Source organism: Glycine soja, chromosome 17 (genome assembly GCF_004193775.1).
Source record: "Glycine soja cultivar W05 chromosome 17, ASM419377v2, whole genome shotgun sequence".
NCBI lineage: Eukaryota > Viridiplantae > Streptophyta > Magnoliopsida > Fabales > Fabaceae > Glycine > Glycine soja.
Genome location: NC_041018.1, coordinates 31,542,312 through 31,561,175, shown reverse-complemented (window position 1 = coordinate 31,561,175; position 18,864 = coordinate 31,542,312). Strand labels below are relative to the sequence as shown.

The following is an 18,864-nucleotide window of genomic DNA, read 5'->3' as shown; positions in this document are numbered from 1 at the left end:
TAGGGTGCAAGTCATTCTACAGGACACTCATTTGAGAGATGGTTTTGGGTAATTAGGAAAGGATGGCAGCTGCAGGGAATTAAAAAATAGGTACAGGACATTTGCAATTGTTGTATTGGGTTCAACTGGTCCATAATATAATAGGTGCAACACATTTGGTATGACAATGGGTGTGGTTGGTGATGTATGCAGAGCCTTGGAGGAGAAAGTACAACCTTATTGTGATGGGATACTGACCCAACTTCTTAAGGATTTGTCTAGCAATCAGCTCCGTAGGTCTGTTAATTCTATAATGCCTATGCTTCAGAGTGATAACCACCCCCTCCTCATACATCTGGTGCTGATGACGATATGATAGAATACACAAATTCTTTGACAAATGGAATTCTAGAGGTGTGGCGTCCCCAAAATAATGACTGGTTTAGTAGTAATGATTTAAATAACAAAAACCATGGTAAATTTTTTATTATTATTATTTCTTTCTCTTTTCACAATAATTAAGTCTAGAAGGAAAATCATCACTATAGAGTCCTGAATGGCCAGTTCACAACTCTATTCGGAGTCATTTCTTTCTGATCACTCATAACCTCTAAATATTTTGCTTTTTCAAAAGGAAAGGTATGCTAGCCATTACTTTAGGTCGTCACGTGAAAATAATAAAATAAAATACGGTCGATAAACTCTTTTGCAAATAAAGTTTGCTAATGCTTTCTTTTCAAATAACAAGATTAAACATAAGTACATTCATCATTTAAAGTTGTCCAAAATATGGGAGTTTTGCAAAATACATAGTGTCATCCAGAGCAAAGGTGTCCACTGTAGTGGCTTCAACCACATGTATACAATCATCAATTTCCTATACAATAGGTCTACCCATACAAAAACAAAAGAGTAAACCTAACAGTCAATCCTAGATACACCCACCCTCAAAAGTATATAAAACTAGTCCAATGAGTTGTCTACTATGATGAAGAGCCTCCATTGATCGCCATCTCTCCAGGGCCACTATCCTCCGTAGAGTCTGCCTCAGATGCCGACATGACGTCCTCGGGAGAATCCACCTCAGGGAGTGGGTTCTCATCACCCTCTAGAAAGTCAAGAGCATCCACAGCAAGCTCAGGAGGTAGCTCCTCAGGATCCTCCTCAGGGTCTTCCTCGGATGACGTCACCTCGATCACTTGGACTGGCTCCACTAGACGGTATGGTGTAGGCGTGGGTAGTATCCACTCCACAGTGCGCTGAAGCGTACGCGCGGGTTCATCTGGATACACCAATGAAGTAGCCGTGAATCGAATCGTGCCCCGAAATCGGCACCTCGCATTGCCTTCGAGGGTCTCCCAAGCTCCCTCTAGGCACTCCATCTCCACTCGATCATGGATTAGTTGCGCCGCCATCACGATCTACAAGAAATAAAAGAAAGGGGTAGACTCTTTCACGTGATATCTAGCTACGGAGCAACACAATGCATCTCATAACCACTACATGTAAGTAAAAGGGGTATCTCAAGGCTTTTCATCTCTGGTAATCAATTACACAGCCTTGGTAATCGATTACCAGAGGCTAAACTCGAATTACACAGCCTCAGGACATGAAACCTGCAAAAATGCACTGTGTAATCGATTACACATAACTGGTAATCGATTACCAGTGGCATGTTCCTCTGTGTAATCGATTACACAGCCTGGTAATCGATTACCAGAGGCCTCCACAACATGCTGCCTTCATTTCTAAGCCTGGTAATCGATTACACCCCTTGGTAATCGATTACCAGAAGCCCTCTTAACTTTCTGATCTCGTTTTTAAGCCTGGTAATCGATTACGCTCCCCTAGTAATCGATTACCAGAGGCCATCTTAGCTTCCTGCCTTCACTTTTAAGCCTTGTAATCGATTACCCACCCTTGGTAATCGATTACCAGAGGCCATATCACAGATATCACTCAAGATTCATAGCTGGCCAGCCACCACACAAGCCTCCCTGCTTTGTGGTCTTTGTTCTTTTATCGGTTGACTGCCAGGAGCTCGCCTGTTTAGGTATATCACAGGTTCTCACTGACTGACTATGCCCGGGTTGGGTCGGGATTGGTCAAGCTTTGTTTTGGGCAATAGCACCCCACCTGACGTCCCCAAGGTCTCCTGACCCCCGCGACATATCTCCAGGTACCACTCTGTGGTCAACGAATAAAAGTAGGAAGTCTCACCCTTTCACACTTCCTCATTCCAAGCTTGTAGGATTATGGGATATCCATCACATGTGGTACTAGGTGGCGGTCGGGCGATGGTGCAAAACAATTCTCCACATCCACAAATCACGTATAACCCACCATCCCCTGTTGCCCACCTCAACTGAGCTCACGTACTCCCACGTAGCCCTTATCCTCGTTCCTCTCAACGTCGTGTTCCCATCAATCCTCCCAAGCTTCCACAATATCCAAGTAATTCAACATCCAAGCATTATGAACTAACACAACCAAGAAAACAGGGCAGAGGCAGAAAACTTTGCCCAAAACACAAACCAACATCACAGCTTTTCACACTCAATTACCCCAGTAATATTCTCTTCGTTCCAATCCGTTAACCGTTGGATCGACTCAAAAAGTTTACTGGAAGTCTCTAGCACATAAATCTACATTATGACCGTTGGGATCTGCTAGAAAACGTCCAGAACCCAATCTGTACTACTCTTTCCACAACCAGCAAAAACACAACACTTTCTGCACAAAGCCAAAATTCTGCTGCACCTATTTGGTAGCAAAATTCTGCATAAAGTGCAGATTTTCGAAACCACTCTTGCCTTCATCCAATTTTGCCCAAATTGGATCCTACAAGTCCTAAATCATGTATAAATCATGCCTAAACCAAGGACAAGCTTCAGACCAAAGGAACTCAAAATCTAGGTATCTAAAACCCCTCAATTTAGTGGATTTTCAAGGTTTGAGAAGTGAAAATAATAATGGGGTAAATTTGGAGCAAACTCCCACCTCACACAAGTCTATAACCTTAATCTAAACTTGCTCAAACTGGTTTTACGCCTAAAATTCCAGCGAATCAAAATTTGACTCCTCAACACCCAATTTTACCCTAGAAATGGCTCTTGCCTTCACTTTGGTCTTTTGTTTTTCTCTCTTGCACAGCCCAAGCTTTCTCATAAGTCCTAAATGACATTTCAAGCTAGGACTAACTCACTTTAACCTCCAATTTCTACTGAATCCAGATTTAGCCTTTCAAACCCTCATAGCATCACACTTTTCCACTCATAACACTACATTCTCACTTTCTAACCCTAGGTTAACTCTACCCTTCATCCCTAGCAGTTTTCCATCAGCAATTTCAGCATATAAACATCACAAGCATCATCATAAAAACCCTAAAACAGAATGGGTAAGCTTGGCTCACACCAAACATGGCAAGTTCAACATGCTTTCAACAAATCTCTTCACAAATAACTATCACAAAGCATAAACCAAGTAAAACTACCCATCATATCTCCCAAAGCCCCATACCCACGAAAATCATGTGAGAAAGAAGTCTACCCAACCTGAAATTTCAAAGTCCCACACGTAGAGATGCGCTTCACGACTCTGAAAATGCCTTCCTCTCGCGATTTGGAGCAGAAATGGTGACCAAAGGTTGGAGCTTTGTTGGCCAACAATGGTGGGTGAGAAAAGAAGGAGAAAGCTACGCGAGAGAGGGGAGAAAAGCTTCTGAAATTTTTTCTGCTGAGTGAGTGAAGGGAGAGGGTTGCTTTTTGGTTTAAAAAGGCTTTTCTCTTTCCTATTATTTTATTTTCTAAAGCACTTGCCACTTGTCCCATTTTGAGTGGAACAAAAAGGGCCCACCTTTTTCTCTTGATGTGACTCATGCTCAGCCACATGAAGAGAAAAATCTGACCTTTTGAAACGCTAAAATCCTGCCTCGGTTTGTGTGCCGTTTCTCTGGTTCCAGTCCCTCGAAAGTAGGCAATATATACATCAAAACGCTCAAAATAAAACCCCGAGCATGGTTCAAAGGTTGGTTTTGTTAAATTTTAAGTTGCACGCAAAACGATGATTTTTAGACAAATTAATGGAGAATTAACCTATTACCATTCAGTTATGGATTTCTCTTCGTTAATTAGCCTAATCCGCGTATCTTTCCCCCAATATAATTACTTCTACCAGGAGTATATACATATGTACATACGCTGAATAATACTCATATATATATAACCATCCAAAATGCACCATTTACAAAAATTCCGAGTAGAAATTTCCAGGATGTCACAAGAGGCATACTCACGGATCTTACAAGGATTTAAAGGTTCACCAAAGACCCACCTATTGATGTCTTATACTTCTAATGTGCTGCAATTGTTGGATAGTTTGTATATGGAGAAGGACATGTAAGTAATTTTCTGTAATTATAATTCCATGGGTTTGTGAATTTTGCATCTTGAAATTTTTTAATTTTTTATTTAGACATTATTGGTGCCTCTTCTCCTTCCAGGGATGATGTTGTGACTAAGATAGCAATCATAGTCCTTGGACATTCAGCTGATACTTTGGGCAGTAATGTTGGCCCCTTGATTCAGCAGAAGGTAGAAAAACTTTTGACACAAACAAATTCTGTTCATAAGGAGTTGAGAACCCAGTCTAAGCAGTTCATGGCATTGCAAGAAGAGGTACAAAAGATATTGGAGAAGAATCAGGAATTGAAGTTGCCAATCCAATAAGCAAAAGAGAAAAGAAAATGGAAGTAATGACAACTGAAATACAGAACCTATGTAAACAGCTGTTACACTAATTCAGACGATAACCAAAACAAAAAGGAAGAAAGTTGCAAAACCTTTGAACAGAAAAATGCGTTCATGAGAAGATTTCTCGACCTGGGTGAGGAGAAAAGTAAGTTGGAAGAAGAAATATGCATTATGATCCAGGAGACAATAACTTTGTAGAAAAAAAATTGAATTATGACCCACATTGGAGATCTATGATGCGTCACCACATCAATATAGTTTACAACAACCTACATTAAAGCAATTGAATTAGAACCTCTTGGTAGCAAAAAAATAACTTTGTAAAGGTTCTCAAACATATTAGTCCCTCTCATCTCTCTATTTTACGGTCACGTACTTCCATTCCAACTAAATAGAATGCTAACAACAGTTTTCTCTTGAATATGTCGTTATGAAATTACGGAAGGTTCCATGAACTACAAAATGCATTTCAGTAATATGACAAACCAAGAGAGAAGAAATCCAAAACGTAGTATTTTTCGTTACTGGTTTTGGTCATATTTTCATTTCAGCCACTCTTCGAATTTAGCTATCTAACTCACTCAATCAAGTATATCCATGGCATCAAAGGATTTCATAAGACCAAGCATCATGTCACATCTGAATGTTGGAACGGCCAGACGGTTCATTGTTTTAAAAATTAGGATTCATATATGACTATTTTCTTCAATAATGGAAATAGATTTTGCATATAAATTACATTACATTCCCCTCTTCTTCCAATTTGTACCTCAGCATCTCTCTTAGTCTTTTGAATTGTCATCTCTTGTCCGATGCCAACCACGCTTATCATTGTCATGGGTAGGATTTTAACTTTAGTGATATCCTTTTGTTTTCAATTTTCATGTATTTTTGTTGTAGTGTTTCTTGTAAGTCACAAGATATTTGTTCTGACTAAATACCAACGCATATTGCAGTTTTCGTGGTAGTGGTCATAAGTATTTTGATTTGGTCAATGCCTAAGAATGCTTCGGATAGCTCTTTGGTTTCTTATTCCAGACATAGTTTATGACACTCACCATGGATAAATTTCTGAACGAGATGGAAAAGGAGCGGTCGATCAGCATCTGAGGATTGCAACTAATAACTACTCTTACTTATTAGGTTCTGGAGGTTTTGGAAAAGTCTATAAGGGAATTTTTAGCAATGGAACCATTGTGGCAGTAAAGGTTCTACAAGGGCTTTCTGACAAGAAAATGGAGGAGTAGTTTATGGCTGATGTGGGGAGAATTGGCAAGACTCATCACTTCAATCTGGTTTGGCTCTACGAATTTTGCTTCGAAAGAAACATGATAGCACTGGTTTATGAATACATGGGGAATGGCTCTCTTGAAAAGTATTTGTTTCATGAAAAAAAAAGACCTTAGCATTTGAAAGGCTTCATGACATTGCAGTTGGGACAGCCAAAGGCATTGCTTACTTGCATGAAGAGTGCCAACAGAGAATAATCCACTATGACATCAAACTAGGAAATATTCTCTTGGATGGAAAATTGAATCCTAAAGTTACTGATTTTGGTTTAGCCAAATTTTGCATTAGGAAAAAATATTCATTTAACCATGACTAGGGGTAGGGGGACTCCTGGTTATGCTGCACTTGAACTTTGGATGCCTAATTTTCCTGTGACTCACAAGTGCTATGTTTATAGTTTTGGAATTCTATTATTTGAAATCATAGGCAGGAGAAGAAACCTTGGCGTTCAACTTGTCGAAAGCCAAGAGTGGTTTCCAATATGGATTTGGAAAAGGTTTGATGCTGGAGAATTTCAGAAGTTGATAATAGCATGTGGGATAAAGGAGAAAAATAGGGAGATTACAGAGAGAATGGTTGACGTAGCTCTATCCTTTGTTCAATATAGGCCAGATTCAAGGCCTATAATGAGTGATGTGGTGAAAATGCTGGAAGGTTCAGTGGAAATTCTGAAACCTTTGAACCCATTTCAGCCATTTATGGATGGGAATTTCACTTCTCATCCAGTCCAAGTGCCACTAACCTACACTACAGATACTAATGGTTTTTCTGATGTGGTAACTGACTCTAGCATTGTACATGTTACTCTTATACTATAAGGAATATCAAATTGGATTAGCCTCAAGTTAGGGTTTCATGGTTGACCGATGCTACTTGATGGAATATTCTATTTAAATGATCTGTAAAATATTTTCCTTTCTATAACTGCTATTGTAGTAGTCAATGAAAAGTTAAAGAAAAAAAAATGTTAACAGCAAAAAGTTTAGAGACTGAAACTTTAGGAAATATAAGTGAAATTCATAAAAGGTTTAATGACAAAAAAACATATTAAACCCAAAAAAAACATGCATTCCTTGAATTAGCTTAGTCAAGCAACTTTACGTCAATCCAAACAACAATAATAAAATCAACATATTGAGCGTACCTTAAAGTAAGCACTTTCTGCAGGTTATTTGTCCTAGATTGCTATGTATTGAGCTGAAGGAGATTGAAAAGTAAAAGCCATTCAAAACCGTAGTTTCATACCTTGTTCGTGGTACTAAATTAAAACATCAATAGACAGAGGCTTTCGTCACATTACTAATGCAGAATGCTTTCAATAGGATATGTTAGTATGGAAAATAAGGATGAAGCAAGAATATATATCAGTTGTTTGTAATTATTCACCTGCAAAAAGGACTTTATGGCTGCAGCTGAAGAAGAGGCAGTGACAATGTATGCTAATGATTAGTGGTTTACATAAGCCTCAAAATCTCCACGATCACCTGAGGCTGCAACAAAAAGTGTTATGTCAAACAATTAGTAGTTATGAAGAAAAAATAAGCAAATTATAGAGTTGAAGTTGGTCTAACTTGATGACTAGATGGACTAGGTTTAGGTCAACTCTTTTATTGAAGGTTCTAAAAGTATCTAGCCAATTGGAATCATCTCAATGGGTTAGATTAGCTTGACAGCCTTGACTAGTTCCATGTAAGACAAGCCCAAAACCTATTGGGCCTATTTCAACCATTATTTCTTTTATTGTTTTGCATGTAAGGCAACCCCAAAAGCCTATGTTTATGTTAGAACTACTGCCATGATAGTTGTCTAAACGTCTCAAAGATAAAGTTCTGAACAATATATGGAATTCAAAAGGTATTCCTTTTAAAATATTTAATTGACATGTCAATTGTTACCTCTAAATGCAACAATGTATTGGGAAATTAAAACAAGAACCACTGCAGTAAACAAGATGATGCAAGCTCCATTGGAGCTTGTAGGCCTAGGATCTTCTTCATCAATGGATTCCTTTACTTCTTGGAAGATAAATGGCAGCGGAATGGAGAAGGAAGAGAGAGAGGAGACGCCACTTCAAGGAGAAGATGAGTCTAGAAGAAGCTCACCACCATAGGAGGCCATGGATAAGAGCTTGGAGGAAGAAGGAGATGAATGAAGGGAGAGGGAGAGAAGAGCACGAAATTTTGTGCTCAAAAAGAGCTCTGAAATCTGAATTTAATATTCAAATGATCAAAGTTGAAAAAAATGCACACACATGACCTCTATTTATAGCCTAAGTGTCACACAAAATTGGAGGGAAATTCAAATTTCACTTGAATTTGAAATTGAATTTGTGGAGCCAAACTTTGGAGCCAAAATTTCACTAATTATGATTAGTGAATTTTAGTTATGGTTCAGCCCACTAATCCAAGATCAATTCCAAGATTCTCCACTAAGTGTGCTTAGGTGTCATGAGGCATGAAAAGCATGAAGGACATGCACAAAGTGTGACTATATGATGTGGCAATGGGGTGTAGTAAGCAAATGCTCACCTCCCACTCTAAAATTTAATTGGATTGGGCTTCTACCAATTCAATTAAATTTATTTCCAACCACACACATCAAATATCCACTTAGTGCATGTGAAATTACAAAACTACCCCTAATACAAAAACTAGTCTAGGTGCCCAAAAATACAAGGGCTGAAAAATCCTATATTTCTAGGGTACCCTACCTACAATATGGAGCCCTAAATACAAGGACCAAATATAATGACATCCTAGTCTAATATGTACAAAGATAATTGGACCCAACCTTGGCCCATGGGCTCAGAAATCTACCCTAAGGTTCATGAGAACCCTAGGGCCTTCTTCAGCAGCTCTAGCCCAATCTTCTTGGAGCCTCTTGCTCATGGTTCTAGTGATTGGTCCCTTCCTAAGGAGGATTGCATCACAAGAAATGCATCATTTAACAACATTAAAGGGTAATCTCACTTACAAATCCATTCCATTGAATGAAATATGTGATCATTAAATCACTAAAAATATATAAGCTACAATACTTACAGAATGAGGACCTTTGTTCTAAATAAGATGTGAATTCAGCATCAAACCAACAACTTTACTTGATGGATCAGTGAATAATATCCAAGAAACAACCTACATAACATAGAAGGCATTTAGAAAAATAGAAAAGTATGTTTAAAAAAAGGTAACCAATTATTAGTCAGCTATTGGTTCAGTGAATCATGTAGATTGTGTTGGGACCAATTTTGAGCTATACATTGTATTTCCTAGTACCTCTGCTACTCAATTAATATATAGACATTATTTTTGCTGGAAAAATAAATGAGTTAGCCAAACAACTATTGTATTAAAATATTTAATAATGGCTGCATTTATAAAAATTAAGAAAAAGAGAAAGGATATTTTAGTCAAATTAATTATTTCACTGATTAAGGTATTTAATAATTTACTTTTTTAAATTTGTGAAATTGAAAACCTTAAATGTCAAATATGATATAGAAAGAGTATTTTTCTTTGTCTTCTCTGTTTACCTTTCTGTTCATTATAGTAAAAAATTGTTCATACAGGCTCTGATTCATGTAGGAAAGGAAGACAACTAGGTTCTTCTATTTTTAATTCCCTACACAAGCAAATGCGATACTAGGACTAAATTTTTCGTTATCTAAATGTCAACAATTTTCATTTTCATTTTAATTTTTAGGATCATCTTGTATAATTTTTTGTTTGTTAGACATAGATACAAATAAACAAGTTGTCACTATTCCTCTGTCTAGGCTTTGAGGGCACCACTTCGTGAAAACTAAGACAAGCTTGAATGATATTTCTTTAGGGCCACTCATGGAAATACTTGTTCTATTTTTATTTTTTTGGGCCCCTACTATGTTGTATGGGGATTCAAGGGTAAACATTAATTGCATTAATGATATTTGGAAATCAAAAACCAATTACTATGCTAACTTGTCAATTACACAACCTATACAACAATGTGATTATCTAGACTCAAATTTCCGTTGACTTGATTGTGGGAGACAGACTACAAATTTGGTACAGTAGCTGAGAAAATATGTTGTTGTTGCCTATGATGGACAAGCAAACATAAATTTTAGTAACTTGTTTAACCAACATCAACAACCAACACAGGAAAAAATAGAATGGCTCTGTTTTGAAAACCACACCATATATCAAACTAATTTTTTTTATATCATAACCCTTCCACAAGGAAAAAAGAAACCTTGACTAATTCAAAATTCGACCACCCAAGAATTGCTTTCGACAACAATTGAATTTGGATACTATCCAAACTATTGAATCTTAACTTTAACACATTAATCACTTGTGCTTAATCATTGGGTTTCAAACTAATATTTAATTTGTACAATTTATTTCCTCTTGGCCAAAGTTGATGCTCATATGTACCCAGCACTAGAGAGGAGCCAAAGTCATAACTGAAAAATGCTAAATTCATTTTAGTCTTATGATTTGATTTCACATTTCTAGCCACTACTATTAAAAGGGGAAAGACCAAACATAGCATTTTAGTACCACCATATTTACCCTAAAAAAATAGCAACTAATTAATAGCACAATTGTTATCTTGCTGTTAAAAATAAATAATGGTGGAACACTTAAAATCAAATAGTTGAACAATTAAAACTCTATTGGCCAATCATAAATTAAGCTACAAGACGGTACTTGCAGGTGATAGGTGTTGATCTTAAAGAGTCTAGATCATTCATAATTGGGGTGCTCATGATGTAAAGTTTAAGGTGGGGGGTTCCTCTGGAATCTTCCTATATGCACTGCCAAGTTGTATATACCAACATTCTTGACCATTTATAGAGGAAGCAATTGCCATACTATCACCATCTCACTAATTATTATAAGTCAACACGATTATGTAGGGACAACTCAAACCCGAAGGGTTAAAAGATCCACTTGGCCTTTCATCACCAAATGACATTACTTTGGCTTTTGATTGATGGCTTCACCCAATGGTTCACATGACATCCACTTCAATTAATGGCTTGAATTTCATCATTCCCAATTCAAATATTCACTTCCATCACCTGACACTATTCCCTCAAGAAATTTATTCCTAGTCATCTTAACACACCCAATTCATTTTGAACCTCTATCTACACCCTTCCATTTTTTTTCTTTTCTTTTCATCACGAAATCTGAATAATATAAGTTCATGAATAAAAGAAGGAAAATCATGTGAGAAAAAGAAATAAAAAGAAGAAAACAACAACCATTCAAGTGTGTTGACTAAATCAAAGTAAAAAAAATATAAGTAACTTTATAAATGTCAGTCATTAAAATTAAAAAAGTTAATGTCACCAACCCAAATGTTAAAAAAAGAAAAATAGTATTTCATCTATTATAAAGACAAACACTATTTCGTCTCATCAAAAAATAAAACATTAATGGGAACACTTTGACTAGACTCGTCTACAATTTTTCACCCACTGCCATTAAAAAATTAACCCCCCCCCCCCCCCCCCCCAAAATAAATAAATAAAAGTTACTCTAGTTCCAAAATAAGCATAAAAAATAGTTTGGAAGAGAATTCCATGGTACAATACAAACATAGTCATTTAAACAGCAACGATAGAGATAGCACTTACGTCCCAGAGAAAGCCAAGATACCAGTTGTTAGAAGGCCTCCAAACTTCAAAAAACAAAATGATAACTTGATGAGTCAAAAAACAAGTACATGTCAATCATTTCACAAACACTCTACACTACAATGACCAAATAATAGCAAAATAGCATTTTTTTTCATAGGGGCAAAAAGGGAACAAAAAGTAGGAAAATTGGGAAATGGGAACTCACAACATTAGGGTGTTTTGTAATTGGGGGGGCAACTAAGGCAGTTGTGTGAACCAAATGGTAAAGCGAAGCTGTGTGCCAAACCTTCACAAACATATTCCAATTAAAATAAGCTTTATGATGCAATAGAAATGAAAATCAAATGGGAAAAAGAAAAGTGTAGAAAGAAAGAGACATCTTTGTAAGCAGGGTTTTGGGCTACTCTTACTCACACAAAGGTTACCAATGTCTACCATCTGATTGCAGAATTTACATCTCGAAGGATGTACAGTTTAATGAGTCAAAAATTCGCTATCCTACCCTATTTTCTTCAAACCTTAACCCTATTATAGCTGACCAATCAAATCCAACTCCTCTCACAGTTTTACCAACTATCCCTGCTTCTTCGGTTGTTTCTCAACCTTATCCCTATCCACTGCTTCTATACAACAGCAACAATCTTCTTATCATTCCACACCTGAACCTAGCCTTTCTTCTCTTGCCACAACTACTTCTGTTTCACAGCTGCAGTCCCCTACACCTATACACCTACACTCCCTCTAATCTTGTTATCCCCACTTCTCAAAACTTACCACCTGCCCCTCCATCCCTAATTCCTGAACCTTTACAACCTATTGCCCCACCTCAACCCTCCTTATCTACACCAGAAAATACTAATCCCATGTGTACAAGGGCCAAGTCTGGAATAGTCAAACCCAGACTTAACCCTACATTGTTGTTGACTCATGTTGAACCCAGACTTACCCCCTACACTGCCATCTCAAATCCCACATGGTTTGCAGCCTTGCAGTCTGAATATGATGCTTTAATAGAAATGGGACTTCGACTTTGCGGTATTTCTCCGTGAAGCTCAGAAACACAGTTCAGGCGTTAAGTCCAACCACTTTTGTGGTATTTCTCAGTGAAGCTAATAAATCGACAATTTAACCTCAAATAGAGTCGGGGTTGTCAACATTACCTGTTTCACGAGGTGAGTACGGATGCGTGCTTTGATGCCTTGTAACCTAATAACGAGAAACACCAACCTAGGGTTTGAGGTACACAATGTGGGTGAGGTTCAGGATCAGGTTCAAGGACACAATGTGGGTGAGGTTCAGGGACATGCACAATGTAAAAACCTTGAGGAACAAATATGGGTGAGGTTCAGAGAGAATGGCTGAGGAACAAATGAAAGTGCCTGAGACAATGGCTGAGGGGCGCGCCACGGGTTTAGCCTAATTTTAATATATGTAATACTATGACGGTCATAGCTCGAAACCCGTCGTTGTCTTCACTGTACTTAATTACAATAATGTCACCTGCAGACATTCTAAGACGGTTATTTATAACCACCTTAGAATGTACGACGTAGAAACTAAATTTTTTCTCCCTAATTACAAAATTGTCACTGTGCCTTCTTCTACATCGTTTATGCAGAACCGTCGTAGATATCGCGACTTAAAAATTACTTTTGTAGTAGTGCAACCACTAGTCATCTAAGCATTTATCCAAAGTGGATAGAGAAATTTTTATCAAATTTGTCGCTCAATCAATACCAACTTATTGTATAAGTGTGTTTTTGCTTCCTTCAACCCTTTGAGGATGAAATTCAAAAGATGATGAATAGCTTTTGGTGAGGATCAAATTATCAGGGGAAAGGTATGAAGTGGAGACTTAGCAATGGTCAATCCATTAATGTTTGGAAAGATTATTGGTTAAAATCTACCAACAATGCTCTTATTTCCACTGCGACTCCTATGGGCCTTGAACATCTCAAAGTTGGTGATTTAATTGACCACACTACCCAATCCTGGAAGTTGGAGACCATTAACACTATTTTCGGCCATGAAGACATCAAAGCTATTAAAGCAACTCCCTTGTTGAATCCTACACAAGCAGACAAGTTAATTTGGAAGCTCACCCCTCAAGGTACTTATATTGTACGTTCTGCTTACCATGTTCTAATGGATTCAATTTTGGATAATGATAACCTTATGGTAGATGGCAACTGGATGGACATAAGGAAGCTGTTTTTGAGCTACTGCATGTACAACAAGAGCAGAAGAAGAAAATCATAGCCCTGACACTTTGGAGCATCTGGAAATCCCGAAACCAGATGATTTGGGATCAGCAACAACCGCAACCAAAAATGGCCATCAGCATGGCTATGCTATGCAGTTCCTCCATGAATGGCTCTCGCCTCTCGGTCAGGTCCAATGCAGGGAATTTTCTGCCTAATTCAGCAGACCCAGCTGGTAACATTGCTTGGTCTCCTCCTCCACTTGGATCCCTAAAGTGCAACGTAGACGCATCAATTTTTAAAGAGGAGCCATCTTTCGGCATTGGTATGTGTCTCCATGATGACAATGGCACCTTCGTCAAAGCAAGGACAGCTTCTTCCATGAGCATCCCGAAACCAGATGAAGCGGAAGCTTTTGCACTGAAAAAAAGCTTAGAATGGATCCAGTCATTACACCTCCAAAATGTGGTCGTTGAAACTGATTGTAAATTGGTTACAGACCATATTGATTCGAGACAAAAGGGTCTCTCAGATTTCATTCTCATTCTTGCAAATTGTAAACGGCTTTGGTCCAATATTCTCTCTCATAAACTAATTAAGACATCAAAATATCATGTCGGAACTCATGATTATGATTGTATTTCCTTTCATGTACACTCAATTATCCTTGATGAAATAAAATAAGTTTATTCTTGTTAAAAAAAAACTTATTTAAATGATTGTACATCATAAATGCTCTTATATGGTTTATCGAACTCTAATTTGATTTATTTCTATCTTATGCACGGATATAAGCACAAAATACATTACCAAAAATATAGTTTAATATCAACTTACTATAAAGAAAATCAATATTGTTATCTAATAACATATTTCTACTCGTTATAAATAGTTCAATTCTCTTTTTTTTTTGGTGAAGTTCAATTCTTTTTTGGTATAGATTGAATAGTTCAATTCTTTCAACATTATTATAATTAAATGCTCTTAATTATAATTAATAAAAATCAAAACGTAAATCTTATATTTTACCAGTTCAAATCTCTACTCACACCAAAATGTGAAGCCTATTTTATTTCTCTCTCTAAATCATCAAAATTAAATCCTACAAATTCCACACCTGTACAAGTACTCTCACACTTCTTTTTTTTTTTTTTACAAAACAAGCATTCTTACTCTAAAACACCAAATAACAAAAAATATCTCCAATAACACATAACAAAAAAAGACACAAATGTCCAAAGATCATAAAAAAAAATCATCACCATCATCGAATCCCAATTAACCTACCAAATGACAAAGAAACAGAGAAACAAATAAAAAAAAATGTTTTCTTACAAAAAAAAAAAAATAGGAAAGGGAAGAAGAGCTTGAGAAAGAAAAAAATAAACAGCAAAATAAATAAATAAAACAAGAAGCGAAAGGGAAGAAGAGAAACACTGTTACCAGCGATCGAGCTTACACACAAACACCAAGAGAGCAAAGTACAATACACATAAATCAGGAACAAAAAAAAAAAAAAAACAGAGACATACCATAAACCAAGTTTCGAAGATTCGAAAGTAGCAACTTAGGTTCGAGATTTCTATGCAAATTCACGAACTATGCTGAGGTCAGAGCTTAATTAATGCATAGAAACCCTTTTGTTTTTTCTTCAATAAACTTCCAACCCTTAACTTTTTTCACTTCTTGCTCTTTCTTTCTTCCACTGCAATTTCAAAATTTCCAACCTTTTTTTTATTTGTTTATTAATTTCTTAATATTTCCATTTTTTATATTATTTCTCTCTAATTTTGTTCAACGCAGTGATCTCTTTGGGGCTGCAAGTTCGTGCGGTGTTGGGAATTTCGCGAAGCAATGAGGGTTTTCTAGATTGTGCAAGTGGTGTTGTGACGTTCGCTTCGTGGTGCTTCAAACTTAGGGTTTTGATTTGCCATTCAGTTTTGTTGAATTGAATTTGGTTTTAGTGTGTTTTGTTGCGGTTTGATATCTAGGGTTTTGGGGGTCGACATTTGGCTTTGCATTGTGTGGTGTTGTTGTGTGTGAAATTCGGGCAAAAGGGTAACGGTATTTGGGTTCAAAATTGTTGCTTTCTGTTGGGTTAATGTATATTAGGATGGTTTGTGCTGCATCTGGTTGTTGTGGTTTGCAGAGGTTGTGGTAGTTGATTTGGGGTTGAATGATATGGGGGAGGGGAGGTTTTGGGTTCTTTGGAAGCGGAAGTAGCTGCTGTGATTTGGGCCGAACTGAGGCTGCACGTGTGTGGGAGGGTTGTATTTTGATTTGTCGGGCGGTGTATGAATCTATCGATTGAGAAATGCAACCCCGGCTGAGCTCGAGAATCAATTTGGTCGAGTTGAAAGCGCTGATTGTGAAGAGGATTGGAGCGGATAAGTCGAAGCGGTACTTCTATTACTTGAACAAGTTTCTGAGTCAGAAGCTGAGCAAGACCGAATTCGACAGGTCATGTTACCGTGTACTTGGCAGGGAGAATCTTCCGTTACACAATCACTTTATAAAGTCAATTTTGAAGAATGCCTGCCAAGCCAAGACCCCACCGCCAGTTCAGCTGATAGGCCCTCCAAAATCAGGAGCACTTGTCAATAATGTATCTCCTGGTAGAGAGGATGGGCATGAACAGAGTGTCGCTAACTTCCAAAATCAGAATACTTCCATTTGGTCCAATGGGGTTTTGCCGGTTTCCCCACGTAAGTCAAGATCTGGAGTGCGTGATCGGAAGCTTAAAGATAGACCGAGCCCTCTTGGACCAAATGGAAAAGTTGATTCTGTTGCTCATCAATCCACAGCTACAGAAGACAGTGGTAGTAAGGTTGATATGGAGAATGGAATCCTTACTCCATGCGATTATCAGAGACCAATGCAGCATCTTCAGGCAGTTGATGAGCTACCTGAGAATGGTATGGGGGATGTTATTCAAAGACCTGCGGAAAAACCAAGAATGCATGGTAAAGGGCCAACCGAAGTATCAATTGTTGAAGATGGGGAAGAGGTGGAGCAGTTAAACCACCTCAATTTCTCTAGAAGTCCCTTGATAGCACCACTTGGGATTCCTTACTGCACTGCAAGTGTTGGTGGGGCCCGCAAGGCATTGACGGTGAATAGCACTGGTGATTTTGTTAGTTGTTGTGACAGTGGTAGGTTATCTGATACAGATACATTGAGAAGGCGCATGGAGCAGATCGCAACAGTTCAGGGTCTTGGAGGTGTTTCTACAGAATGTGCAAATATGTTGAATAATGTGTTAGATGTGTACTTGAAACGGTTGATAAGGTCTTGTGTTGATTTAGTGGGAGCTAGGTCTGGAAATGAGCCGAGGAAGCTCCCTGTCTCAAAACAGCAGATTCAGGGGAAGGTCATTAATGGCGTCTGGCCAAATAACCATTTACATGTGCAGAGTGCTGGAGGGATGGCAGAACCCGAACCCGAGCCCGAACACAGACCACCGCGCACAGTATCTTTACATGATTTTAAAGTTGCTATGGAGCTAAATCCACAGCAACTTGGAGAAGATTGGCCACTTCAGCTGGAGAAAATCTCTATGCAATCATTTGATGAATAACACATCTTTGAAGACTTTTTTAAGCAATGGTTGGGTCTGCTTCTGGTTCTGATGGCTTGGCCATGGTTGGTGATCATTGACACACTTAGCTCTGTTCATATTGCCAGGATGAACCGGATGACCCCCCCAAATGGAGAACTTCTAGTCCTTCCAGGATCTAATACTGATTTTGAGCTTCAAAATGTCTTATCTCTGCTGTTTGCAGGGCTATGATGGTTCGGAGAATAATTTATCTGCAACCAAGGGTAAAATAAAATTAGGCCCAGAATTGGTTGCACTGTTGTATGTTTAGCATTGGTGTTGGCTGTATTTGTCATTGCTAGAGCCTAGAGATCTTAAGGCATTTACTTGCTTTGCATTGCAGCAAATCAAAAAGAAGACTCGGAAAGTTTTGCAGGGAAACTGTTGCGTAGCTGGGATCAAGGAACTAAGATATGTATAAGAACCAAAGGGTCTCTGTATGTATTTTTAGAATATGAGGATTGATTGAAATTCAATATTAATAACACGTCATTTAAAATTTCCTTTGATGATTTCAGTTTTACACCTGAGCTCCATGACTCCAACTTTCACCATTACTTGTAGTAATTTTTGTTTTCTATTTTAGTTCAAATTATTTTTGGTGACAATAAATGAATTTCTAATCATTTGTTAGACTTTTAAATTTTGTCATCAAATCATTTGTTCAGAGTCTTTTTTTTATATGAATGATTAGTTGTGAGATATTTGTCAATTTGAGATTTGATTAGTTTTATAACTTATAGTATCTGATATCAGGAATTATTTTATCAGTTTTGGATTTAAATGCCGTAATTGTGTGGAAATTCAACTTGGAAGGAACCTTATTAAACAGTGTTCCAGAGCACATGGTGATTGGTAAGTTACTTGTTCAAAGTAAGACAGATTGGTACAAGTTACCTGCAAATGGCTTGTTGTGTATGTTACCATGGATGCCTGCCAATGGTTTCAGCAAGCAACTGTGCAATTTAGTGAAAAATGAAGAGAGAAATAAGTTGTAATATGTATACAGGTTTATAGGTTGGTGGAAAATGAAAATATAAACATGTTTGAGCCGTAGGATGCAAAAGTCATTTGATTTAACGTGGTGCATTGATGTAAATATTGAAATGGATTCACCTCTGAATCTGTTAGAAATGCTTATCTGTAATTGATCACTGAAAGGTCTTAACTCATTTGCTTTTGGTAGCATTGTGTGCTTCCAGTAAGATCACATAAATTCCAATAAGTTTGAAAATTATATTTTTAAGTGATGCTTTGTTCTGTTCTTGCATTAAAACCCTCATGATAAATGCACAGGTAATTGCTCATCTGGGTTTGGACTTTACATAGCTTTTACCATTATTATATACATCACATTTCTTGTGTATTTATTACCTATGAGAAAAGTTCAAACATCAAAGGAAATATGGA

General features: G+C 37.5%; 1 protein-coding gene and 1 pseudogene across 1 annotated transcript; both read left to right on the top strand.

Annotated features, from left to right (window-relative positions):
* Positions 1 to 5,780: 5,780 nt before the first annotated feature.
* Positions 5,781 to 6,872, top strand: LOC114393787 (annotated as a pseudogene).
* An 8,380-nt stretch (positions 6,873 to 15,252) lies between these two features.
* LOC114394058 lies at positions 15,253 to 17,977 on the top strand. The gene is made up of 2 exons (XM_028355609.1): positions 15,253 to 15,465; positions 15,660 to 17,977. Exon 2 carries the CDS (start codon positions 16,171 to 16,173, stop codon positions 17,431 to 17,433), a length of 1,263 nt encoding a protein of 420 aa, XP_028211410.1. The 5' UTR covers positions 15,253 to 15,465; positions 15,660 to 16,170; the 3' UTR covers positions 17,434 to 17,977.
* The last annotated feature ends 887 nt before the right edge of the window (positions 17,978 to 18,864 follow it).